Raw genomic sequence first — 27,529 nt, 5'->3', positions numbered from 1 at the left:
ATTTGTAACACAGCATGGCTTACTCCAAAAAAGGCAAATGCACTATGAAAACTAAATCTTCAAAGATGATTGGACAGATCACTTTATGTTTCTTCCTCCTTCGGGAAGCATAAAACCAGTTTGTCCATGTTCTGGAACCGTGGTTCTAATAAGAAGCAGTAATATGAGATTAAACACTGATCGTTAGAGCAGATATTTACATGCCCTCACCTCGGACTGCTGTGAATAATACCCAAACTGGGAGCGCATCGTTATGCGCTAAAATCAAAATGTTGAATAAAAGTGATGTTATGAACAGTGTATGCTGGATGTAATAACCTACTTTAAACAGGGAGTGTATTTGGCTGACGACGAAAGAAGTACAACTTAGCGTAAACAAGGCACAAGGTACTCAATCTTACAAAAATTTTTTTCTTTGTATTAATAAGTCAGGCAGAGAGTTCTGCTGTACAGAAAGACAGGCAGACATGAACATGGACTTCAAAGTGAAATAATAATATCACTAATTATATATATTAAGTCTGATTATTTTATTTTAAGCTTAAACATTTTAACTATTTCTGTAAACTCTTTATACGTCAACGACGGCTACTAAGGCTAGTACAGGATAAAGCGATATAGACGATGAGTGAGAGTGAATGAGTGGATCTCATGAACGCTGAAGCACAGAACGGTGTAATTTTTTTTCACACTGTAGATGGCAGTGTAGGTTTGCGTTGTTGGCTGATGTATTTTGTCCCTCCTAATATGCCGTAGTTACAAGCATGGCGCGATTTCTGGAGCTCGTCTGAAGTTGGAGTCTTGTTTGTAAGATTATTTAATTTCTCCCTTAACGACACGAGCGTCATACACAAAACAAAATATCCAAATTATCTAATCACGTAAAATCACATGACACGTTCAGCGCATGGCTGTTTTAATTTGAGAGAGCTTGTTAACAATTAGTTCTGAAGCTAGCTGTTTGGCTAGTAAGGGTTGTCTGCTGGATAGAACACAGATCTCCAAATAAAAATAACCATTAGCTGAAACGTTTACGATAACGTTTTAAGAGAAAAAGTTAACTGTTTTGTTTTCGTTTAATAAGAGAATGCCATGTAGACACGGTTGTGAGTAAACTCTCTCTCTCTCTCTTTCTCTCTGTATGTATTAAGACTAGTGTGTCTCCTCCTCAGGTCGTTGTGAGGATCATGTGCTCGCTCGCGCTCTTCCCGCCGCCGCTCCGCGGACAGGTGACGCTATGCGAGGCGAATAATGAGCTGGTGTGGGGGAAGCCGACCGAGTGCTGCGAGAAACAGGTGACACTGCGCTCTAAATGCTGTGTTTGCCTAATGCCTTATTGTACCAACACAATTCAGGGGAAAGTAGTTAAAGGACACTCAAAAAAGTCAGATGACACTGTACGGTAATTTACTTTATCGCCTTCTGAATAGAGCTGGGGTACTGTATATATTTTATGAGGTCTGGTTTATAATTTAGTTTTTGAGCCGAGGTCCAAATTTCATGTCTGACATCCTTGACTCATAAGCTACCATTTAATAAGTTAGCTAAAGTTTAGCCACGGCGATATATCATAGGCATGGGGGTTCCCATTATATATAGTTCCCATCCTATGCCCAAACCCCAGCCACTGGATGCAGTGCCGATCCTGAAGCCTGGATAAAGTGGCAGGGATGTCTCAGGAAGGGCATCTGGCGTAACACCTGGGCCAAGTTCTTGTGTATATCAAATGGTCCACTGTGCCAACCCCTTGACTGGAACAGCCAAAAGACCAAACAACAAATATATCATGGGTATACAGGCTATGGGGAAAATACAGCTGAATACAGTAAAAGTATTAATGTCATCAGAATCGCCACACTGATATGCAAATCAGGCGTTAAGTAAAATGCGCTAACTAAAGCATATCACAGTTTATAATGATTTGTTCAGAAAAAAATAAGAATTGCCCTTTTTTCCACCCGAATCCCTGCCCCTCAAAATGTGTGTTAATTATTTGTATGGAATACAAACAACAACCTTTTAATTAATCTTAAGTGCGTCTTCATTTGCACGCTGCTGGACTGTGAGAATGTAAAAAGACTCTGTTTGCTCTATCACACTCTGACTGCTGCGGAACAGTTTGCTCTAATCACCAGTATTTTTTTATAGTGATACTTCACATTGGTACTTTTTATAAAAAAGAAATGTTCAGAATAATGATATGATTTGAGAAAACAGTGTCCTATCACTTGTTTGATTTTTCATGTCGCTGGGTAGGTTAATTAACCTCATTATTGCCCTGAGTCTAGTTCGTGAGTGAGCCACGGGACTGCCTGGCAAGGTCTCTCACTCAGAAGTACGAGATGGGGATGGAGGGGACTAGTGAACATCATCTCAGGTCTTCCCACTGGAGCCTGACTGGGGGAGTAGCAGGGAAAAAAAAAGCTAACTTTAAACCTCAATTCAACTAGTATTAAGTCAATCACACTATAAAAATGCTGCAGAATAAACCACAGATAATTTACAATAGTGTTAATATATACTGTAATGTACAGATTTACAGGTTTTTTTCATTCTTCTGTTTTTTTGTGAAATCATTAATAATATATAACCAGCCTACACAACCTTGCCTTTTAATTTCGAACAAAAATAAATATATTAAAATGAAAAGGTCAAAGCCCTTATAGTAGGTGCCTATTTAAAAAAAAAAAAAGATGAATCTATGCAGCTTTTATTTTTCTTTCGAGTATATTATGTATGTAGTGAGTAAGCTAAAGAGAGAAAATCAGAATATTTTATAAAATCATGATGCTAACAATACAAATCAAACTGGCACCTAGATATTGTGGTATTGTATTTGGAGTTCCTTGGTGATTCCCATTCGTACTCAATGTTGGTTAAAAATCTACAAATTAAGTTGGCAGCACTGAAATGACTTAAATGGAACTCATTTTAGTGGAATTATGATCATGTCTGTAAAATGTTATGTGGTAAACAAGGCACAGTGTATTTGATGCAGAAGACTACATGGGCCTAATCCCCAGTGGCACACTAAAGCATTGCAGTCCTCATTCACTCATGATATTGAGGCTGTAGTCTAGCTAATTTAGGTCTTTAAAAGAAAAGTGTCATTATAAACCTTTAGGTTCTTTGTTTGTGTGTGCATCGAAGCAGACACTTCTTTACTAATGCGTTTATGGTAATGATCATTACACCAGAGGCTTAATCCCAAATGGATTCCTGCTTTCTAGATATGCACTACATATGGCAAAACATAATGTCTTGTACTCTATAAAGTGTACTGTACGGTTGATGATGGGGCTGTAAAATCTGGTGGTGGACCAATGCTGTTGCAATTCTCCTAGCTTCCATTGGTTGGAAATTCTCAGCCATATAAATGTGAAGGATTGAGATTGTTGTGTAAGTGATAATGAACATCAGAAAAAAAAGCAGAATGTACAAAAGTGCACTGACTATATGTTTGGTGGTTGCAGAGAGAATAGAAGTCTAAAGGCTCCTGGGGTAGCAGATGAGTTAATCCAATGCAGATAGTAGCAGATAATGCGGGATTCAATAGGATGATGGTGGTGATTAAGTCAGGAGCAATGCCTGTAGGAGACATGTAGTGGCTTATGGTAATTTGGAGTCATGTGGTGCTGGTGGTATTCGTCAATTCAGCTAGTCACCTGGGAGCTAGGTAATGGAAAAAGATTGGGTAAGAGACGAGCCTTTATTAGCTTTAACATGTTGCGCTTGTGTGCCTTACCTACACATAAAACACACTTATATCATTAGGAATTATATCATTAGATCTTTAATAAACAGCCAATGTGCCATGTGGGTTATTCTTTCTTATTTGGCCAATCATTTGTTTTAAGGTTGTCACCTTTATTGTCAGCAGAAAGTTTTTTAAACTGAATGCATCCACTGAAGCACTAAATGACTTTCTGACAAAAGCATCAGGATCAGTGCTGTATTAATTCTACATGCTACCTCACCCTCCGGAACTTCCTGTTGCGCGAGCAATATGAAATTCATGCTTTAGGGGTCTGTATCCAGTTTTGGAAGTCTGAAGTCTATGCCTGGCCGATAATGTTTTAGCAAGTTGATTTGGATTTCTTAATGTTTTATGGTTGATGTCCCTGTTACCTGCAGCACAAAAATGGTCTACTACATACCAAATACATCATCACTATCATAACAAACAAGGAGAACAAAATAACTTATTAAATATTTTGATTTATTATTATTATTTTTCACTTTACACATTAAATCTACAAACCCTCCCCTCTATTAACCCATACTTGAAGAGTTAGACAAAATTGATTAAACACACTTTGGTGTACAAAAATGGTTCTGTTTGTGATAGCACTTAATCTCCCTGGGGTAAAACCTGCACATATTGCAGTGCCTTTGGTGCTGGTCCACATATCTATATTCGCAGATATGCAGCTAAGTGCTCCAGTTTCTCAGGTCAGTTTTGACTTATACTTGATCTTTGATATTTAATCAAAAATGCTGTGGATATAGAAGTTAAATTTCACTTACCAACATACGAGCAGATGCAGGGAGGGTTAGTAGAGTGGATCTCTCTCTCTCTCTCTCTCTCTCTCTCTCTCTCTCTCTCTCACATTATGTTCCATTACAGTTCATGAAAATTAGTGGTCTAACATTAGCTAAACTTAGTCTGTCTTGCTATCCATCGTAGTCTAAAGAAACATTACTTGTAGTCTTGTAGCTAAAACACAGCATTCTTTCATCGAATTAGAAGCCAAAGTAAGAGAACAATTAAACAATGAGAAAATTAGTTACTGGACCTGGCCTGTGTTGTAATATCCACCGTGCCAGCTCCTCAGAGAATTCTCCTCTCGCTCTCTCTAGCATTTTTCATGGAGTTGCTCAGCCTGTTCATCGTTCAGAGTGGTAACAAGTGATAAAGCTCACGCTCTACCTGGACTAAGTAATAGAAACCTGCATGCTATTCTCTGTGCACTTACTGTATAATAACAGTATCATTTGTTATTTTTATTATTGAGTTAAATGAACCAACGGCTATGTACGCTAACATTTTGACATAGAAAATATTTAAAAAAACAATATTTGTTGATGTTTTAGCACTGGACTCCTCCCAGCCTTTGTTTTCCGAGGGAAACTCTGAAAGCTCACAGTCGCCCAGAGAACAGCAGCAAAGCAGCCTTTTTGGATCACAGAGATACTTTATGGATGAGAAGTGCTGGCGCCTGGTACACATGCACTCACACATGCACACAAAACTCTCATCCAGGAACATAACCAAAAGTAAGGCAGTTTAAACTGCTGAGTGGTTTAGGTAAAGTTTTGGTAAAGTACCACTTGCAACAATGTAGTATTATTGTATTTCATAATAAAAATACTGATTTCTGGCAGTTGGCTTATCTGAGCTTCAAGCCAACTATAGTGCTAATGTTCTGTGACTTCCTTTACAGGCATGATGCTGGTCTTACTGGACTATTAGACGAAATAACCAACAGTTCTGAAGAAGGTGTGTGATTTATTGCTGCCTGTTTTGACTTATCTATTTGATGGAGAATTCCTTTCTCGTCTTTCAGACAAAGTGTATTAAAGCATGCGTGTTTGCGTTATCCACAGTACCCAAGTGGCTGACGTTGAGCTCCGGATGTGTTCTGGCTCTTCTGCGATGGATGTCTTCTTTTCATTGTTCTTTGTTTCCACACCTGACGGTGGGCAGTGCTTCATTCCAAACTCGAACATTAGATAGTGTTTTCCTTTTCCTGTTTGTTGCTTGAGGTATTTGTAGCACAGATTTGTTTTATCAGCCTTGGGTTGTTTGATTGAAATAGTCCTTGATGATGTTCATTTAAAAGTGATTCTTTGTGCATGATAAAGTGAACCTTACATAGCACAATTAACTATTTTGTACACTGCTAGGCCAAAAAAGATTTCATTCAGTCACCTTTAGCTCTGGTTACAGCACACAATGTGGTGGCCAGTTCAGGTGTGAAAACGATTCCTTTTATGTTCCTAGAGCTACTCTTTTATAGTTTGAGTCCTGGAATATACCATGGGAAAATACTGCTTTTATGTGTTACCCCGGTCATTCAGTATATTCGGGTCATGTGCTGACTTCATTTTACTGTCACAAAATGTTGCTGAGCCTAGACTTGACCAAGTAAAGCAAACCCAGATCATAACCACACCATGTTTCGCTTTTTACCCTGAGGCACCTATCGCTCTGGAATGAACTCATCAGACCATATCACCTTTTTACATCCTTATGCTCCCTAGCAAACTGGAGCTTTTTTCTGGTTAGCCTTACAGATGAGTGGTTTTCTTATGCAATTTGACAGGTTAAATTATTGCAGCCGAATAATTTGACCTGTCTGTTTATCTAAAATTAGCAGTGGGTAAAAAAGATATGTATAAAATCTCTTGGGACACTGTTAAGGCAAGATAATCACAATGCTTCATTTTGTTTACTGCCTCACCTACTAATCTTTTGTTTTTTACCAATGTAAAGCTAATTTGATTGTCATCTTTTAGTTAAGCGGTGAGGACATGGTCGCTGAATTTTCACAAGTACTGAATTGGTGAGTGTATGAATGATTTCATTTACAAAATTTTTTGTACAGATAGATGTTGTAGTATGTCAATAGCTTTTTAAAACATTCTAAGAACTATTTAAACACCACAATCTATTTAGTCAAAAAGCTTATATAATTTTAAAGGTAAGATGAACATTTTATTGTGTCTTTTTAGAATGCAGCCACATACACAAGTGAAGGTTGAGCTCATTCACCTGTAGAATTTAGCTTTGAGATGTACCATTTGCAACAAAGTTACATACAAGTAAAGTTCTCTTTGTGTTTTCTTTTTTAAGGGCTGATAGTGCTGTCCGAAGCTTTGCATGGCATCCTCACACAGACAAGTTTGCAGTAGCTCTCCTGGATGATTCCATCAGGATCTACAACTCTCGAAGGTACCCCAAGTAGTTAAACATAATAGCTTTTTTGTAAAACTATTTATTTATTAAAATTTCTATGTTTTACACATTACATTTCTGTACACTAACTGGCCGGAAAAAAAGGTCTCTCTATTTTCATTCAATTGCTTTTAACTGTAATTCATGTGTAAAAATGATGTGTGAAAACTCAGAACCAGTCTTTAAGTGTCACATATGCCTTTGCTATCAAGGAAAAACAAAATGATTTCTTGCAATCTGACACTGTTCCAAAGTTAGTCACTTTGGAATAGTTTTAAGCTAAACTCCCCAGACCACACAACCTTTTTCAATTTCTCATGGTCATAGTTTTTTTCTGACAATACAACACTGTTTTTCCAGGTTATAGTATGCTTTGTACAGCTCTTAATCTAATTCAAATTGTTCAGTCTTCTTTATTTTCTTTCCGTCTTGCAGAACATGTTATTACAACATGTTTTGGCAAGGCAGTGTACATTGTTATCATCTGGTTAAAAAAAGTTTAAACTAGGCAGAGGAACTTCATTGAAAAGGAAAGGGTTATGACTATAATTTGAGCAGGTTTGTATTTAATGCTTTGGGCTGCTGTGCGCATTGCTCAGTGGAGAACTGCTTTAATTTCAAGGTAGAGTTGGAAAGAGTTCAAGTGGATGGTGAATTAGTATCAGTGCATGTTATCCACAATTCACATTAACCGTGAAAATCACCTGCATAGCTTTTTAAAGTAATATAATTATTCACATTGTCGTATTTGCCGCCCTATGAGATTGTAATCTACAGATTGTTTTTACTCTGTATGTAGTACTTTCCTCTCATTCTCCCTGCCTGTGCTTTCCCTCTGACTGTTGTTTGGGCATTCTGCAGCTTATTCTCTTTAGTCAGCTACAGGTCTGTGGCTAGAGTACACCCCCATGGTCTTGTGGAGTCATGCTTTGAGGAGTCAAAGCTGCCATGGGTCTTGCTTGGGTCTTGATGTAGTTGTCTTGTTTGGTGCTGAGACTGTCTAATTACGATTGTAAAAAAAAAAAGAGGCTTACAGTAGCTTATTTATCAAACAGATCTGATGGCGAACACTAAAGTCTATATTAAATATTAACATTTACAACACAATCCCTCTCCCTGTTAACTTTAACATCCACCTAGTCTTCACAGGTTGTAAATCAGTATGAATCTAAAATGTGACATCATTTGTGTAGTACTTACCTTGCACCTTTTCCTCATCTGCCAGTGCGATAACTCCGACTCTAAAGCATAGATTGCAGAGGAGTGTGAGTGCTATGCAGTGGAAACCTCTGTGCGCATCTATACTGGCCGTGGCCTGCCACACATGTCTACTCATCTGGCACGTGGACCCAAACTCTCTCTCCACACGGTATTGCCAGATACTTACACACACAAGCCAATGACAATCTAACACTCTATGACTTTTTACACATGAACAGAAACTAACCCTTTTCTATGCCACATGATGTCATGCATATCATGTATTCTGTTATTTACAGTATGCTAACATTTGGTTTATCTTTAACGGTTAAGTAATAAAAATATTCATAGACAAAATAATTATCAATAGCAAGACTCATCAATGAAAACAAAATTGTGTCATTATGTACATTGAACTTGTTAACCACAATCTCTCTTCTGTTCTCACAGGCCCTCTTCTGGTTGTGCTCAGGTATTGTCTCATCCTGGTCACTCTCCAGTTACTTCCATTGCTTGGTCCTCTTCTGGTTCACTATTAGTCTCTGCCTCTCCTGTGGATACTGCCATGATGGTATGTTTGTGTTTGTAGCAATTGTTTGTTTATTTATTTATTTATTTATTTCTCTTTACTATTTTTTCCCCACAGTTATGTACTTATGTGCTTATTTATGTCCTTCATACTACCGCAGCTACAGACCAATGCCCGGCTGTATTTTACGTTATGTTGTTTAGGTATGGAACGTGGCTGCAGAAATCTGTGTTCCACTGCAGCGTGTAGGAGGTGGAGGAGTCACAAATCTGTCATGGTCACCAGATGGCAGCCTACTGTTATCAGCCACTCCATCTGCTCTATTCAGGTATGCACACGTATGTCCATGTTTTCTGTTTTTATACCTGCTTTCAAAAATGATCTGTATGATTTAAGACATGTATGATTTAATTGTTTATGTTTAGCTGTGTTTGGATTAAGTATATCACACAAGAGGGGATGCTATTGTACTCTATCAGCATGGCGTGATACCTTTCGCACTGAAGAGTGATATTACTTTTTTTTTAACAACAGTTCCACGAAATGTCATGAGAAACAGGATTTACTAATTTACTTATTTTCTATTAATTTTGTTTTAGAATATCAGCTCTGTTAACTTTCGGGTTCTGGGGGTTAAATACCAAAAAGTATTAACTGAAAGTGTGCTATGGTGTACAATCCCTTGTTCCACTAAAAAGTGCCCTTGATCATGGTGAGAGGGATTTGGGATTGAACCATGTGTTAACTTCATAACTGCAGCTCTTGTGGAATGTTCCAAATCTGCAGTTGTCATGACCTAACAAAAGTAGTGAAAGAAATAAAATCCAGAGAACGGGTGATACAGGCATGGATTGTTAAGGCTCACTGATGCATGTGGGGATTAAATAGAAAAGCTACTGTAGCGCAAATTGTTGAAAAGCTTAATGGTGGTTTCCATAAAAGGTGTCTGAACACTTGATGGGAAAATAGGGGACCTACTCAATATTGAGTGGTCATAATTTTATGGCTGATCGGTGTATAGTTAGAGCTTCCTGTGCTGTTGCCATCTCTCACCACTCCTGGGATGTTTCCCGTTCATTCAGATTACTTGGTCAGAACTAACTTTTATTTTATTTTATGCATTGTTGTGTTAACAGACATTTGTTAAATTAATGTTTAAGTAATAGTGAATTAATTTTACCCCCTGCCTCCTGTGCTGGTTAGCAGTTAAATGTTGTTAAAATGCTTTTGCTCTGTCATAGTATTTTCTAAATAGGTTAATTATGTTTGGTGTTATTTTAACGCTCAAAAAAATATGTTGTTTATATTTTTATATTTTTGTCTTGAAATGCCCTTGAATGCCTTGAAAACTGTATGTGTATTGGTGCACATGCAGGGTGTGGGAGACAAAGACGTGGACCTGTGAACGGTGGCCTTGTCTTAAAGGGCGCTGTCAGGTGAGATATTCGTCACACATCAATGAATTATTGATTTGCTTTTATTTCATCATTGACTACAGCATGACTAAGAGTTGAAAATGTCTGTTTTGTTAACTAACTTTAATTACAAAAATAGTGTATTTATCCAGTTATCATGCAGTTTTTTTAGTTTACTTCTTCTCTGCTGAGGAAAACAATCCCTGTTTTCCACTGTCTATATTTGTTACATTTTATTTGAAATTACACAAGTATTTAGCATGTATTGAATCATTGAACCTTTAAAGATGTAGAATTTTATTGAAAAAAAAAATAGACATGCACTTATGTTGTATAGTGACTATAATCAAGTTTATATATATATATATATATATATATATATATATATATATATATATATAAATATACGCACATGCATGGCAGGGGTTGTATTCAGAAAGAATAAGTAATAAATCTATGCTTTTTGTATGTTAAAGGCTGTGTTGGTCCTGATATTCCTCCATTTAATCATCTGTAGTAACCACTTTATTGTGCACAGGGTTGTGCGCCCACGCACACTCTTATACACACACTTGGGCACTTTGGAGAAGCCCCTGCTGGCACATATTTGAGACTGCTTGTAGTGGCATCTTTTTCAGAAGTGACAGAAACCCAAAGCAAACCCATGCAGACGCATGTGCACAGAACATGTGAAACTCGGACATTAACCTGAGCATTGCACTCAACCTTCATCTCCTTCTCAGTTCCTGATATTAAGAATCTTTTCAGCCGAGAGTCATTCACAGTGCAATTTTGTCCATTAATAAAGCAGTTCTAATGCTGCAAGAACACGGCAGTCCAGAAGAATTAAAAGTCACAACCAGTCCTGAATGGCCGACAGAAATTACCAGTATAATAAAATACTTGTATAAATTGTGTAAGGCTGTGCTGGGTAACTTTTAGTTTTCAGTTTTTAGTGTTTTTATCTTTTATCAGCGTATTTATAGGTGCATACTGAGAGTATCAGGATTTGGAGTTAATCTCTGAATTACACTAAAGTTCCTGAATCTTGTTTTAGACATGGGTCTGGCCTGCGTCAAACACAGCATATAGGTGATAATTTTAACCAGCATTTCAGCACTGTGAGGTGCGAGCCAGTGTACGCTGTACGGTGGTGCAAGCAACAGCTGCACTACAGGTTTGCTGTTTTAGGTAGTGTGAAGATTGAATAGCAGGTACTGCAGCTTGTTTCCATATAATGTTTTGCAAGTTTACACTTGATACTAAGTTTATAGTATTTGAGGTGTCAAATACTGAGTTTGACACAAACAAATTAGGTACATTTTATGTATAAAACATTTATAGTATAATCAGTTTTTATAATCTAGACCAGTGGTTCCCAAGCTTTCTTTTTCCTCCTAGAGGCTGCTGTCTCTCCAGTCACTGCTGTGCAGGTGTGAATGTGTTCTTGTGATTTGCATGAAAGAAGAGCAGCATGAAGTGATAATATTTTTGTGGTTTGAGGGTGTACCTGGTGTTGAAACAACTCATAGAAGAGAATAAACAGGAGCGAACAAATTTTGTAAAAATACACTAATGAAAGTAAAAGTTTCTTAAAGAGAATCGTTACTGGTGACGGGACATGGATTTATTATTACAAGCCTGAGAGTAAATGGCAGAGTCTAAATTGGAAACATCCTCCATTGCAGACCAAGGCTGGTATGGAAATCTTATCAAGTTGAACAATCAACAGTGCTCGTTAGAGTGAGATGTTTATTGAAAAGCTGAAGCCTAATCCTCTGAGTAAATGCAGAGGATGGGCGTCCATGGCCATGGTGATCTTGCATGATAATGCACATCCCCACACGTTTGCCCATGTTGACACACTGCAAAAACTTAATTTTAGAGGTGTTAAAGCATTCTTTTTATAGTCCTGATCATGGGACTTTTACCTGTTTGGTGAATTTGTAGCTTGCAGTTTATCCTAAAACATTCTTGATGTGGAAATATAAAAGGGGCTCATGTTTAAAAATAATGTATGTCTTTACTAAATGTTAAGTAAGATAACTAACTGCTATTTTAAAAAAATAGAGCACAATCTCTTGATTCACATTAAATTTACCAGAATTATATAGACATCTTTTTGAATATTTATCTGCAAAGCTGCATGCTGACTGGCTTAGCAACCTAAGCTTTTCATTCATTTAAATACTTTTACATTTTTACTGTTAGCCCAGGCCATCATATCAGCATGGTTTTGTTTTAATTACAGTTAGCTAATCATATCAAAACACTACACTTTTGGCCTCCGAGTGGCGCAGTGGTAAAGTGATCGCCCCATCATTGCTGTACACCGGGTGATGCTGTAACCTCAAGTAGCCGGAGGTCTAGAGAGAGCTGATTGGCTGAGCTCTCTCAGAGGGGAGGAATGAGAGGTACTTCGTGCTCCCACATTAATCGGCAGCCAATCAGTGGCGTCTTTGAGCTTGCCCAAGCGGAAGAAGTGGATAGCGCTGTCCTCCGAGCGTGTTATGTCGCCCCCAACGGTGCGTGAGCGAGCAGTTCGAAAAAAGATGCGGTCGGCTGGTGTCACGTGGTTCGTAGGAAACGCGTGATAGTCTTTGGCCCTCCTGACTAAGTGGTACTGTTAGTTTTAATGTGGAAGCCCCCTAGTGACGGGGAGGAATTGAACACGACTAAATTAGGAAAAAAATCAGGAACCCCCCGCCCCCCAAAAAAAAAACTAAACACTACACTTCTGAAACATTATGGTTATATCTTTGCTCAATCGTACAGCCTAAAACCGGCTTTAGTTAGGAGTTTTTAGTATCGCTTGGAAGAATTTTTAGTGGTAAGAGAAGATTTTATTTTTTGGAAATACGACCCCTAATTTTTATTGTTTTGGAAAAATGTGTTCTAGACATACAAGGTTTGGGTATTAAAATTTGGTCTTGGAGCAAAAACAATCAGACTCAGTCCAACGAGTCAAGCTGGAAAGAACTTGCATGTAATTTTCTACATTTTTAGTAAAAAAAAAAAAAAGTCATGATGTAACGATGGTTATCACATTTTTTTCTTTGCATAAGGATGTGTCTGTCTGTTTAATTCCCAGTCAGGGTGCTGGAGTCCTGATGGAAGTAGATTGTTGTTCTGCGTTCAGGGAGAAACCGTGATCTACTCACTTACTTTTTCAGACATGGCAGGTAATAAATCCTAATGTGCTTTTATTGTTTACCGTCATCTATACTACTACACTGAAAATTTCTTGAAAAAAATGTTCATCCTCCTCTCTTTAAATATAAACTAACCAACTTTAGTAGCAATAAATAGTAGTAACAGTTAGCACTGTTGGGTCCTGGCGATGGCACAGTTACTATTTTCATTAGTAAATTCTGTGAACCATTCTTTCTCAAAACTTGGGAGTGTCTTTCATGGTATAACACAGCAACAGTGGTCAGTTATGGTGGTATTCACAAATCCATGTTTTAATACTAAGTGTGACGTCAAATCAACATGGCTGCTCACAGCATTAGAAATAACCAAAGTAAAACTTCTTACCTTAAACTGAGTTATAGTGTATATGCAAGTAATAGCTTTAGACTGATTAAGATACAGATTTATTTGTTTCTTAAATCTAAAACACATACTATACAGATTACTGCCTGTAAAGGTAAATACACATCTCTCTGCATAGCATTCCTAACAAAAGCTGAACTTTGGGCCTTCCTTGCCCTGATGCCTGTAGAAGCGTGTACAGTACTTCTGACTGACGGGAGGAAATGCTGGATTATACTATACATATACTTGTTCATCTGACTTGTACAAGTTCATAAACCTGTACAGATTCCATACATTTAAAGTGATATTGTTCTTTGTGACAACTTGAGTTTGTAATGATTGGAGTTCATAGTAATAGACTGTTTAATATTACTGGTTTCAGGAGGACCCAAGTCCGCTGCAGTGGTGGCTGATCTTTCTGAGACTAACTTTAGTGGGCCTGATGGTGACCTCATGTAAGTTGTTAATTGGTACTTAGAGAAGTAATGTGTGTGTTTCTATTTTTGCATTAAAAGGCCATGGCCCAAAAGCCTGAATGCATACCCAAACTTTCATTTAAAAAAAGGATGCAAAGCAAAACCATATGGGTGAACGTCTGCCAAAAAGTTTAATGCAAGAAACCATCGCCAGTTAAGCACAGTGTACCATAAAAACGAAAAGTTCTCCCCAAAGGCAGCAGCTAAATCTTGTAAGTTGATCCTCATTCAACCACCTAAAGCAGAAGCCCTCAAAAAGCTCAAGCCTTACTTTGCAGAGAGTAAAGAGTCTAAATCCATTTTTATAAAAGTAATGAAGAGAGCCTGGGTTTCCCTTACCACTCCATGCATGCGGGCTGACAGTGAGTGATTATTTAGCACAGCTGCACACATTCTGGATGATAAGAGGAATGGACAGTCTATTAAATTTGCAGAAAGTTTTATATTTATAAAGAAACGCCTGCCCTCGCTGCTTACTAATGAGTAATACAAAATGACTAATGTGTGCGTTTATATAAAAATGTTCAGGGCAGAGTTTTCAATTGTTATCCACAGGGGCTACAGCGTTCCGGCACCACGCCGGATTTCCGGCGTACTGTGGCTGCGGGGGGGAAAAAATCAGGTTCGCGGATATTGATCTGTCATTTCTCTAGATCTGAGATGCGCAGGTGATAGAGAAGGAACAGTCAATCAGCAGTAGTGTGTGGAAGTCTGTGATTGGTTAGTTTTGTGGCTGTTTTGTAACACTGGACAAAGATTAGCGAGCGTACAGGCAGAGTCGAACGCGCACAGAAAATACATGTTGCACGTGCATGCAGGCAGAGTCGAGCGTGCACAGAATCGAGAATTGCAGATTCGCTCAGAATTGTGGCAGGAATATAACGCCATAATATTCCACCCTCAATGACTGATCGTGTGACTGATTTAAAAATTTGCTCGTGCTCCTTAAATGCTGAGCTTGACCTGTTATTTAATATCACCCACCCACTCGTCACTTTATTTAAAAAATTAGCGTAGGATAATCAATTAGTTAATCAATTCCTGTGTACTTTGGAGTACTATTATTGTCAGGTCACTTACTGACCTGTCTTGGTATGGCTGTAGCATCTATAGCATTTACTTCCAGTGATTGAACTAAGATGGGCTAATAATGTCAATCTAGGCACTAAACATATTGAGAAGAAAATGATGTATTTTCTTGAATAAAACTGGGGGCATAATGCAATTATGAAAATATCTAAAAAAGAGCCACTTGACAATGATGATCAGGGTTATACATAGGCTGTTTATATATTTAGGCCCAGGCGCCAACAAGTTATGTGTTAAAAGTACTTCGCATACATGGTACCCCTACTCACCTCGGGGGCAAGGAAAAAATGTTCAGGCTCAGGAATTTTTTCCACTATCAGCCCTGTATTCATTGATGCTGCCTTGTTCTATGTGCTGCCTGATATAACGAGTGAGTATAGTAGGGCAGTCACATTTTAAATTAAGATTTTCAGCATGTGTTAGAGCCCCCTGATGCTAGTTAAGGATCAGGTTTGCACCGTGCATAGGCTATTCTGTTGGTTTTAGTTTCTTTATCTCTATGAAATAATAAGAATGGAATGGAATGTCGCCTTCCAAAACACAAAAGATTTATGTTTATAAAACTTTCTCAGGTCTTAGTCACATATATATATATATATATATATATATATATATATATATATATATATATATGCCCTTTATAATGTTTATTTATTTAGTATTTATAGCAGTAAAAGTAACTAGTACTACACGACCCCAATGACCCCCACACACCTTTAAACAGCGATTGGTATTGGCCAATTCTGATTTCTTAGATCGGGGATCTCTGATCAGCCCCAAAAACCCAGATCGGAGGGCCAGGATATAGGAACGCTGAACATTTCTTAATGTTCAGAACTCTTGTTAAATGCAATGATGATTTCTTAGCGCATCAACCATTTTAGGCCGATTCCAGGCGACTAAAAATTTAAGATGATTCTACAGCTAAGGGTCAAGTGGTATTCAATCTTCTATTGTTAGATTTAAAGCTTTCTTGGCTTTGAAATACAAAGAAAAATATCTAATATAAGGAACATGCATGTGGACCTACCCTTTTGAGCCGCCCTATATATTTACTGAAATTTATTTTATCCTGTTTTAATTAGGGTTGGAGGAGAGGTTCAGTCTCTTGCCTGGGATCCCACTGGAGAGAGACTGGCAGTGCTTCTGAAAGGTACAAAATCTCCCATATTATTTTATTGAGTCAGCAGTGCCACAGTGTGTCCAACACAATATAAATCTATGAGGGATAATATAACTTAATACTTTAATTATGCTTTTTTTTCTGTAGTTTGTATAAAAGCCATAATATTTTAGTAATCATAATAATAATGTGCACCAATGCAAATATTTTAATTGGCAAGTACTTCATTTAAATAGCTAAACAATACCTATGATAAACTATATATGGGTGATTTTCATGAAATCTTGGTTTCAAAAATAAAAAAAAAAAACATTTCCCCCAGACATTAGCAACTAATTCTGATTTATCTGTGAACATTAATAAAACAATAGTAAAACTTTTACTCATCACTTAACACCTTTTTGGACATAATTTCCACAATAAGTCCTAAAAATCTCATTACTGAATTATTTTATTAATAGTCATGCAAGTTATTTAAAGTTCTATTAATGTAGGAGCACTAAGTAGAGTACCTCTTATCCCTCTCCTTTGAGAGAGTTTGGCCAATCAGCTCTCTCTAGACTTCTGGCTCCGAGAGGTTACAGCGTCACCTGGGAATCGAACCAGTGATCTCCGGATGATAGGGATGATATTGAAGGGCCGTTATTTGAAGTTCTAAAATATTTTTTTTTAATCTACCAGATTTTTTTTTAAACGTCTTTTCTCTTACTTAACAGCTTCCATGATTTACAACCGTTTTTTTTTATATTTCGATGAAACCTGACATTTTTTCAAAATGATGTGACAAAGCTAAAAGGACAGCATTTGTATATTCTGCATAGCATTTTAAATCACTATTGTCATATTAATTCAATGTTAATGAACATCTGTTGCGGTAATCATATAAAGGTTTCGGAAATGAAGTTAATTATTTCTGTCATGCCAAGTCTGAGATTTATACTAAGACTAGTATACTAGTCTGAGATAATGCAGAAAAAAACTTTGTGTCAGAACTTGTCCTTTGTATATTAATTCTTAACCACCATGCTTTATAACAGTCCTACAATGAAAGGGAGGGAAGTGGAATAGTAAGAATACTTAGAAATAACTAAGTAAGAATGGGAAAGAGGTAAAGAAGTAAGTGCAGGCAGGTTGGAATGGGTGGAGAAAGGTGTCAAGAGTTCTGTGTGATAGAAAAATATCAGCAAGAATTAAGGGGAAGATGTTCAAGACAGTGGTGAGACTGGCCATGCTGTATGGTTTAAAGACAGTGTTAGGGGCAAGAGACAGGAGTCAGAGCTGGTTTACCAGAGCTGAAGATGTTGAGGGTATCTTTGGGAGTGACACGATTGGACAGGATTAGAAACAAGTACATCAGAGGTATAGCTCATGTTGAACGTTTTGGGGAAAAAGTTAGGGAGGCCAGATTAAGATGATGTGGACATGTTCTGAGGAGGGAGAGTGAGTATATTGGTATAATGGAGCTGCCAGTCAGGAGACAAAGTGGAAGACCAAAGAGGAGGTATATGGATGTAATAAATGAGGATATGAAGCTAGTGGGTGCAAGTGTTGAGGATGCAGAAGATAGGGATAGGTGGAGAGAGATGATGAATCTAACTGTAGGATTTTTTTATTAAATTTTTTTTGCTAGGGGGTTCTTCCTTTTCTACTCCTCAATCAGTTCTGGGTTGCTGTATAATTTTTCCTCGAACTTTGTCAATCTGGCCTGTAGCTAAAGCTTTTCTTCCCCCCCTTTCTACAAATGAAACAAATCATAAAGCAAAATATCAACAGTTTGTGTTAAATTTGAAATTAATATTACATTTAAATAATAATATTAAACACAATATGCTTACATTTTCATTCCCAAAACATAAGTTGTCTTACCGTTGGCCTTAAATGTTGCGGTGTATGAGAATGGTGTTGCGGAGGATGAGGGGCCTTAGGATGTTTTGCTAACTATAGAGAAGCCATGATGGCTGTACTATTTTTTTTTCAGTGCATATAATTAGACCATAATAAAGTAAATTTTTATAAAAGAAAAAATTTTAAATGTAAAATTTTTTTAAAGAACGGTAATGATGATCAAAATAACATGTTAACATTCTAACAACAGAATATTTAACATTAACTGGAGAGATATAAGGAGATGATCTTAACTGATGGAGCACATGGGACAGTTACTTCAAGATGGCCATCACATATCAAACTTTATTTAAATTCTGTGTTTAAATTGTTCTTTAAAAATGTTGCGGAGGATAGATACATAATTTTCCTACATTTATTTATTATTATTATAAATTATTATTTAGCAAATTGAGATTTTTTCTTTCATCTAAAAATATCTAGTAGAAAATAATTTTTCTACATTTTTAATGTTCATTTGTTCAAATTACAAAATAACACATTTAAAACAGCTGGATGCATTGCGGTAGTGAGAATTTTAGCAGAAAATGCAGTAAAATAGAAAAATAATTAATTCTCAAGTTAAAATTACAGGGTAAAGAACAGTATTGTCTTTATTCTGATGCTTTTCTTATTGCTAAATTACACATTTTTTATTTAAAATCATTAGTGTCATGGTGTTTTAATAGTTTCATGAGAATCACTCATATGCTTTGTCAACTAACTAAAAATCAGTTATCAGTGCACTCTGTGGATGTCTACAATTTAGTAAGATTTTATCCAAATAAGTACAAATGTGGCTATCAGTATTGATATGGTGGGCCGCTGCAAATAAATGTCTATTGAATTATAAGACTTATAGGTGTTTTTTTGTAAATTTTCTGCCATTCTTTTACAGGATATTTTAACATTATCAAAATCTTCTGATTCTGTGACTGTTGTCTAGCAAGGGTTAGGCAGGGATCCAGGCAAACTTATCTTAAGGAGCCTTTGGATCCTAAATCCAAAATATTTAGAACAATTTTTTTTTCAGATTCAAAATGTAACTCACTTCAAGTAACTAGTTGAATTACTGCAGCCAAGCTGATTTAAATGGGAGCTGTGGGTGCAAGAAACACAGCGGGATAAGTATTTTTGGAGAATTTCACTGATTTAGCTCAGTCTCTGTATCAATTGTGCCTGATGTAGAAGAGGCAGGGTACAGACAGGCAGAGAGCGAGAAAAAGTCAGAGATTGTTTTCCTTTTGATGTTTCTTGACTAACTTGAGCTAACGTTGGCTAGCTAGCAAGCTAAGCTACATCGCCATTAGCTACAGAGAATAAAAACAGAAAAAAGTCATTATTGAACATCATTAAATTATTACATTTAACCAATCAAAAAACACTACCAAATCAAGTATTAAATTAATCTTGTCCTTTGCTTTGCAGTTAACTTTACAAAGTGCCTGTCGGTGTGTGCATCCGTGTGCGTTCACTATAATTCAGAATGGCTGCGTTCAATAATAAGTTTTTGGTGAAATTTTCATTGAAACAATTTGTTGAACTGTGTGATGAACATGTTCGTGACGGAGACAGGATTTTAAATCTTTTGTGGCATTCGGTCACAAAAGACTGTCTGGGTAAAACTAGTCGCAAAATAATAAAACAATAAAAAATATAAAGAAATCAGTTGCCATCTGAAGCCGTGTTAGGGCTTTGAATATTTTCTCTATTGCCTGGCTGTGCTCCATGTGTTGAGACAATATGCATCTCATTTACTTCTAATATACTGTCACCTTTCACATCATTATTGTGCTACAGTCGGTTTAGTCATGAGATTCCTCTGTCTTAGGTAGGCTGCCTAACTTTTTTTTTGGGGTGTCAGTGAGTTGCACAAGTTATTGACTGAAAATGGTTTTCAAGTTTCAGAGAAAATAAACGAATTCCAGTGAATCCAGTTTTTAAGCAGGAACTAATAAAAATGTCCATAACAAATATATAAAATTTATACTTAAGTTTCTTTGTTCTCAATTCTCCTTAACAGGAAATGCAGAATCCGCCAATCATCCTGCCATCATTGCTGTATTTAAAACACGCTCCAGCCCCATCTTTGAGTTACTTCCATGGTGAGTATCATAATGAATTGAAAAAAAACAACACATTTTAAGTGCATGGGGTTACAACTTATTAACATGTCAAGAACTTGCAGTATTTGCAAAAAGCTTTCAGTGTCACATTGTTCTGTTTATTGTTCTCACAAACTCGACATGGCGCTCCAGTATCTTTCAGGGATTGACTAACATTTGGAGCCAGCTCCTAGTGCTCATGTTGTCTGTTTCATTTTGGCAAGTAAAAATTCTTAGGCCTAACGGTGTATATAACTAAGCAGTTTTTATCTGTCATGGGTATGGGCGAGCTGCAACTTGCAATTGTTGCCAGTACAACAGCACAGAGTCAGCTCCCCTGCAGCAGATAGGGCTAATGTCCTTGCTCAAGGGCTCAACAGTGGCAGCTTGGTGGTGCAGGGGCTAGAACCCTTAACCTTCTGGTTATTTACCTCAAACCTTAACCATTTGAGTCACCACTGCTCCGATTTCTCACTTGAGAAAACTAGAAAGCGTCTGGCATTTGGCCCCAGGATTTAACTATTCTTCTTTATGCTTATTTTTATTTTGTTGCCTAGTTTTAATTGTAAAAATTTCCCAGCCAAATACATAGACTTACAAGAATGGTTAAAATTCTTTGGTGGTACATGGCCCTGTAAAGTGTGGAGAACAGCTGCCTGCTAAATGTTAGGTAGTTCGCTAAAGGTTTTTCTAAAGCGGAATAAGTGGAGACATAGAGAAAATGAGATTTACAGGACTGTTCAGCATGGTTTGTACTACATAGTACCGGCAAGAATTTAAAACTACTTCCACCCCGCCTACAGTTACATACAATGATGCATAAGCGCGGCGCAAAGTCTCACGAGATGCAAAATGGGCTCTGCGCCATCCAGGAAGTAGTGGTGGGTGATTTTTAGATATTTAAATTAAGTTAAAAAAGGGCACCAAGGAATCAAAAGAAAAAAAAAAAGCTAAGAAAATAATTTTTTCCGTAGTTTCTAAAATTAATAGGGCATCGCTGCAACAGGTCAAGGCATGACTGTTATTGCCTCTGTCAAATTTTCACCCTGGCCTAATTTTTCAGGAGTTCCCCTTTGGTTCTGTAAAAGTACATAAAATATCTAATTACATGACAGGTTTCCATTATACTGCAGGCCTTTTCCACTACTTATTTTTTACATAACTTGGTGTTACCAAAAAATGTGATTGCTTCCAATAAAAGACAGCACTCCAAATGTTGTGCTTATAGGATCTAATACACACATACTGTACTGTATATGGGGACAAGGAATGATTGGACATGAATGTTGGACAAAGAAACTGACACACTGGTCAATTTAGTCTTGGAGGTTTCATGGGTAAATTCCACCAGTATGAGCAGAGTGTGAATGGTTAATAGCAGAGTAATAGCACAGTTTTGCTTAAAATATTGCAATGCACATAACATTGTGTGACATCAGAGTTCAAAAGAGGCACATCTGTGACCAAGACAGTAAGTCTTTGTGATGTATCAAGAGCCATGGTATCCAGCGTAATGTCAGCATACCACCAAGAAGGACGAACCACATCCAACAGGAGTAACTGTGGAAGCAAGAGGAAGCTGTCTGAAAGGGATGTCTGGGTGCTAACCCAGATTGTATCCAAAAAACTTTAAAACCTCAGGTGCCCAACTCACTGCAGAATGAAATGTGCACCACAACTCTCCTGTTTCCACCAAAACTGTTCGTTGGGAGCTCCACAGGGTCAGTGTACATGGCCGGGCTGCTGTAGTCAAACCTTTGATCACTTGTGCCAGTGCTAAATGTTGGTTTCAGTGGTGCGAAAATCTTATGACATGTAAAATGTGAAACATGTATTGTTCTCTGAGTCCACCTTAACTGTCTTTCCCATATCCGGGAGAGTCACGGTGTGGAGAAGCCCCGAAGAAGCGTACCACCCAGACTGTTGCATGCCCAGAGTGAAGCTTGCGGGTGGATTAGTGATGGTTTGGGCTGCAATATCATGGCATTCCCTAGGCCCAATAATTGTGCTAGATGGGCCACTGCCAAGGACTACCAAACCATTCTGGAGGACCATGTGCACCCAATGGTTCAAACATTGTATCCTGAAGGCGGTGCCGTGTATCAGTATGATAATGCACCAATACACACAGCAAGACTGATGACAGAGTGGGTTGGTGAACATGAAAATGAAGTTGAACATCGCCCATGGCCTGCACAGTCATCAGGTCTAAATATTATTGAGCCACTTTGGTGTGTTTTGGAGGAGCGAGTCTGAAAAACGTTTTCCTCCACCAGCATCACATAATGACCTGGACACTATTCTGCAAGAAGAATGGTTCAAAATCCCTCTGACTACTGTGCAGGACTTGTATTTGTCATTCCCAAGACGAATTGATGCTGTATTGGCTGCAGAAGGAGGCCCTTCACCATACTAATGAATTATTGTGGTCTAAAACCAGGCGTTTCAGTTTCATTGTTCAACATGTGTGTATATACACATGGTTCTGCTAATAAGTTTACACACCCTGGCAGAAATTGTGAAATATTGGCAAGTTTTTGGAAAATTTGATAATTATCCAAACTTAAATTATTTAGTTTTTGGAAAGTGGTGAGGGGAAGCCAGCTATCACCACATAATTATGTGAGAGAATTTAATAACTGCAAGGTGTTTACACATAAGCTGACACACAGGTTTAAATAGTAGGTTTCCACTTCCAAATCACTCCCAGTGACTTGTTTAAGTGTAGTAAGTGAGGTCAGGAAGGACATTTGCACTTTTCATCTGTACTGACTTGGTTGAATTCTTTTTCTTTAATGATTGTGCAGTTCTGTAATTCCTTTTGTTATATTTAAATTCGATTAAAAAACAATGTTTGGCCTGATAAGGAGTGCTTTCTATGTAAGAATGTTACACACGTGTATGTACAGAACTGTATGTAAAATATTTATGGATTCACAGAATTATAGACTGTAATACAGTCACACATGCTAATATTTCTTCAGAGAGCTTTCAGCTTTGTTTGTGTAGCACAAGCATATGCAACATCACAACATTTATTTTTATCCAGAGACTTTATTTTCGAGACCTCATTTTGTTTCAGTGATTCAACATGCCCTTAAAATCTTCTTCACAAAGCCCTGACCTTACTTTAATAGTAAGTTTGTGGCAGGAGCTACTGTATAAAGGCATGTGAGCAAAAGAGCCAAAAAACCTGACTTACACCAGTTCTGTCAGAAGGAATGAGCTAAAATTTCAGCTACGTATTATAAGAAGCTTGTGGAAGGCGACCTTTGACCCAAGGTAAACATTTTACCCAAGGTAAACAATTTAAAGGCAAAGCTACCAAATACTAAGTGTATGTAATCTTCTGATCCACTGCAAATGTGATGAAAGGAATGAAAGCTGAAACAAATCTTTCTCTCGACTATTATTTCACATTCTTAAAATAACAGTAGTTGATGTGAGGAATTGTGAAAAACTGAGTTAAAATGCATTTGGCTAAGGTGCATGTAAACTGTCTACAGTGGTATGTAATCAATGAATAAATAATTGAGGTTGTTTGATCTTTTTAGCTTTTTTAAGTGGGGTGTGTTAGGATCGTACAACAGATTTTCTTAATTCAGCATGGAGTCCCACATCATTTTTTTATCTAACTTCATTTAATTAACTTGAACACAATTTATTTGTGTGTAATGTGTGGATTTTTACTGTTGTAGTGGTTTTGTGAAAGGGGAAGCCGGAGCAGAGCCCAGGCTGTTGCAGTTCCAGCCTCACTTTGAGCATGGTGCATTGCTCACTGTGGTGAGTGTTTTTATATATTAATAGGATAGTGCAATATTGACTCATTTTCTTTTAAAATATAGTGATAAGCAACTGAATTATGAAGACACTATTTTTTAGGAACACCTGCTCAGTTATGTGATTAGCATATCAGGCAATTATGTTCAAACAGTGCAATGTTAAAATAAACAAATAAATATCATGCAGATACAGGTCTGTAGCTTCAGGTTAAAAAATAGAATCTAGAAAAAAAAATCTAATCTTTGTGTTTTGCTGGTATCAGTCTTTCTGAAAGCATCATCAAACTGTGTGAAAAGTTCAATGTGGCAAAAACACTAATCACTAATCAAACTAAGTTTTTTTAAATGCCTGCTGTCGAAAATGGTTACCAGTTAGATTAATAACTGCAGGAAACTGCAACCATGGGGTATTGCAGTAAGTTTTTAAATTTTAAAAAATGGATAAGACCTGGAGGAATTTGGGGAAAGACTTTGTATAGCTTGACATGCTTAATTTCAGACGTGAATAACAGTAATTGTTACTAAAATCGTTTGTTTGCAGTGCTGGTCAAATGGGCGAATCTCTCATGTGCCATTCTACTTTGTTGGTGTGGGAAAGCCATGTGCAACTGGAAGCCCTCCACTTCCCCACTTCACCAGCAAGATAGAAGATTACAATTCACACGCCCTCTACACAGAACAAATGTCCTAATAACTGTTGCATGCTTTAGCCTAAACCCATACTTTACATGCTTAAATACTTCAAAGTATGCCTATGATGACAATTCATTGTGCATAAAAAAATAAATATAGATTTCTCATTCCTATTGGACTGTGATACTGTGTTTGACAAACATTTTTTTTTTCAAGAAATTGATTTAAGATTTTTAGCCCCAGTTTTTAGTTATTGCTGAAAATTTGTATACTTAAAATATAAAGTAATAAAACCATATATAGCTCGCTGAGTATCGTATTCACCAACCAGCCATAACGTTATGACCACTGACAGGTGAACTAAACAACATTGACAGCAGCAAACTGGTTACAGGATTATGGCCACGCAAGGCCCGTCTATGCTCATTGGAACTCAAGATTAGAAAAATATTCATGATGGAAAGGCCCCAGAACACCCATGTTGTCCAGCAGATAAAGAGTCTGAGGTTGCTGACCCAGCCTCAAAGCTCTCCAGATCCCAATCCGACTGAGCACCAATGGGAAGCACCAGTCAAGCAAGTTCAATCCACAAAGACCCCACCACATAACGCACAGCACCCAGTGGATCCGCTGCCAACATCCTGATGTCAGACATCAGGTATGCAAAGTAATCCAGTCCTGTTCTTGGGTAAGTAGAGATTCACCAGGTAAAATATCAGTACAAGACTTCCCTTTACCATTGTACTTAAACAAGACTGTGTACCTACTCCCCATCAAATCTACTTACTGCAAGTATCAGAAGTACTGAGCTAACGGTAGCTATAAAGTCATGGTAGATTTAAAAACCACTCTGGCTATGTAATGCAATGACATGGAGAAATATAGTTAAGTAGGACGTACAAATATTTGTTGTGGGATGTAGTGAAGTAGAATTTTTAAGTATTCACTAACATAACTAGTTAAGTAAAGTTTAGATGTATAAATTATATACTTAAGTACAGTAATAGACTAAATGCTACCTTCCATCTCTGCAGACACCACAGCAAACCCTCAGAAGCACTGTTCAGCCATAGCCCGCGGGGGGTGGGGGTGCCCCGGTGGCACTAGGGGAAAAAACCTAGAATGTTTTAATGTTATGGCTAACCGGTGTAAGTTATTTGGTTGTCTGGAGCCATGCAGTTTTTTAGCCACCATATTTTCATGCATCAGTCATTAGAATGAGACTATGATCAGCATCCAGTAAACAGATATTTGACTTTATTGTATGAGGGTAAGTAAAAAATTAACCGCACTTTGGTTATATTAAAACTTGTGTTGATTGCACTTAAACAGAAAGCTCTGATAAGCAATCAAGGCTACTATCTGCCCTGTCACTGTTGTGCAGGCGTGAATGTGTTACATCAGTTCATTTGTAATAGCAGGTGAGCAAAAATGGATGCCCCACTTCTGATTTGCACAAAAGGAGAGCAGTGTATGTTTTTTTTTTTTTAAATGATGGTGCACCTAGTGCCGAAACAACAAAAAGCACAAATGAAAGCGTTTAGATATCTGTTAAAAAAAAAAATGGACCAATACTCTAAGGAAGGTGAAAGTTTCTTAAAGGGAATCATTACTGGTGACTAGACATGGATTCATCACTACCTGAGTGCGAGCAAATGACAGAGTATGAAACGGAAACAACCTCAATCACAAAGAAAAAGTTCAAAAGTCAACCTTCAGCTGGAAAATTAATTACAGTTTTCTGGGATTCTCAAGGGCCAGTATTGGAACATTATCAGGAAAAAGTTCAACAATCAACATTACAGAAGAGCTGAAGCCTAAACTTTGGCTTAAATTCAGAGAACTTGCTAGATGTTAAAGCTTCCTCCATATAGTTCTGATCTCGCGCCATCTGACTTTCATCCGTTTGGTCCCCTGAAAGCAGCCCTACTTCTACTGATGAAGAAGTGAAGATAGTGGTGCATTCGTGGCTCACTAAACATTTAAAAAAATGTACATTGGAAAAACAACTAGATTATGTTGAATAATGATGTAAAGTTAATTAACATAAATTGTCCAAAAGTGCAGATACTTTTTGACTCACCCTCGTAGAATCTTAATTCTAGTGAAATCAACAATTATACAAAATAGGATGGTTAGAAAGTTCACCAGTAACAGCAGAAAAAGTGTTGAATCATGTATAGGAATATTGTATTCAGTGAGTTCAGTGAAGAATGATGTGAGCTGTACTCCTGGCTGATTCCACTTTTACTAATGTACCTCAAGAAGAAGCACTACAATGACTTGCAGAAATACCTTCAGACCACTTTGCACAAGATAATGGCCTGAGATCTACAGCAGCCAAGAAGGCATTGATGGGCAGATTGAAAGGTTGTGCAATGATTAGTTAAGACTTGGATATTCATTTGTATTTTGATAATTTTTTTTTTTTTTCATTTTTATTAAAATTTTACCTCAGTATGAAAGCAGGAAGAAACTGTGTGGAAAGAAAAGAATTTAAAGAATGGTTTGGGGAAAAAAACCCATGTAAGACAAGTTTTGGATTTGCTATTTGTTGATGATCACAAACAGAGGAAGTGATCACACTACTAAGTGTATTACAGATGAATAACTTAGGCTCTGTATAGTATCATCATTTATCACACCGAGTGTTCGGGGGAAAGAAAAAAAAAATCTCCAATATGTTGATCGCGTTGAGTGTGTGTGTGTTGTGGAAGCCAATGTGTCCACGTCTCTCTAACACACACCCCTTGCAGTGTTTTCCGGGATAGTTAGTGTAGCCTGCTCCGACTGTGCCG

The 27,529-nt window shown here is 37.4% G+C and overlaps 1 protein-coding gene across 2 annotated transcripts; it reads left to right on the top strand.

The window, feature by feature from the left end:
• The first annotated feature begins 739 nt into the window (after nt 1-739).
• Nucleotides 740-24,915, top strand: aaas (achalasia, adrenocortical insufficiency, alacrimia). 2 transcript variants are annotated; one of them, XM_053503561.1, is made up of 17 exons: nt 740-807; nt 1,173-1,295; nt 5,095-5,222; nt 5,445-5,500; nt 5,608-5,699; nt 6,520-6,566; nt 6,857-6,955; nt 8,184-8,327; nt 8,609-8,729; nt 8,891-9,015; nt 10,063-10,123; nt 13,194-13,284; nt 14,022-14,094; nt 16,290-16,357; nt 20,235-20,316; nt 24,015-24,099; nt 24,640-24,915. In XM_053503561.1, the coding sequence occupies exons 2-17, from the start codon at nt 1,188-1,190 to the stop codon at nt 24,787-24,789; spliced, it is 1,530 nt and encodes a 509-aa protein (XP_053359536.1). In that variant the 5' UTR covers nt 740-807; nt 1,173-1,187; the 3' UTR covers nt 24,790-24,915. The 2 variants fall into 2 exon arrangements, with proteins under 2 accessions (XP_053359536.1, XP_053359537.1); XM_053503562.1 differs by having other exon boundaries at nt 758-807; nt 1,152-1,295.
• The last annotated feature ends 2,614 nt before the right edge of the window (nt 24,916-27,529 follow it).

The sequence above is a fragment of the Clarias gariepinus genome, chromosome 9 (assembly GCF_024256425.1).
Source record: "Clarias gariepinus isolate MV-2021 ecotype Netherlands chromosome 9, CGAR_prim_01v2, whole genome shotgun sequence".
Lineage (NCBI taxonomy): Eukaryota > Metazoa > Chordata > Actinopteri > Siluriformes > Clariidae > Clarias > Clarias gariepinus.
The sequence above is the reverse complement of the archived record's forward strand: the minus strand, read 5'-3'. Positions and strand labels throughout refer to the sequence as shown.

Coding starts and splice junctions, on each gene's coding strand:
- aaas (XM_053503561.1), top strand. CDS start 1,188: ATGTGCTCGCTCGCGCTCTTCCCGCCGCCGCTCCGCGGACAGGTGACG. Junction 14,095..16,289: donor GGGCCTGATGGTGACCTCAT/GTAAGTTGTTAA, acceptor TGTTTTAATTAG/GGTTGGAGGAGAGGTTCAGT. Junction 24,100..24,639: donor ATGGTGCATTGCTCACTGTG/GTGAGTGTTTTT, acceptor GTTTGTTTGCAG/TGCTGGTCAAATGGGCGAAT.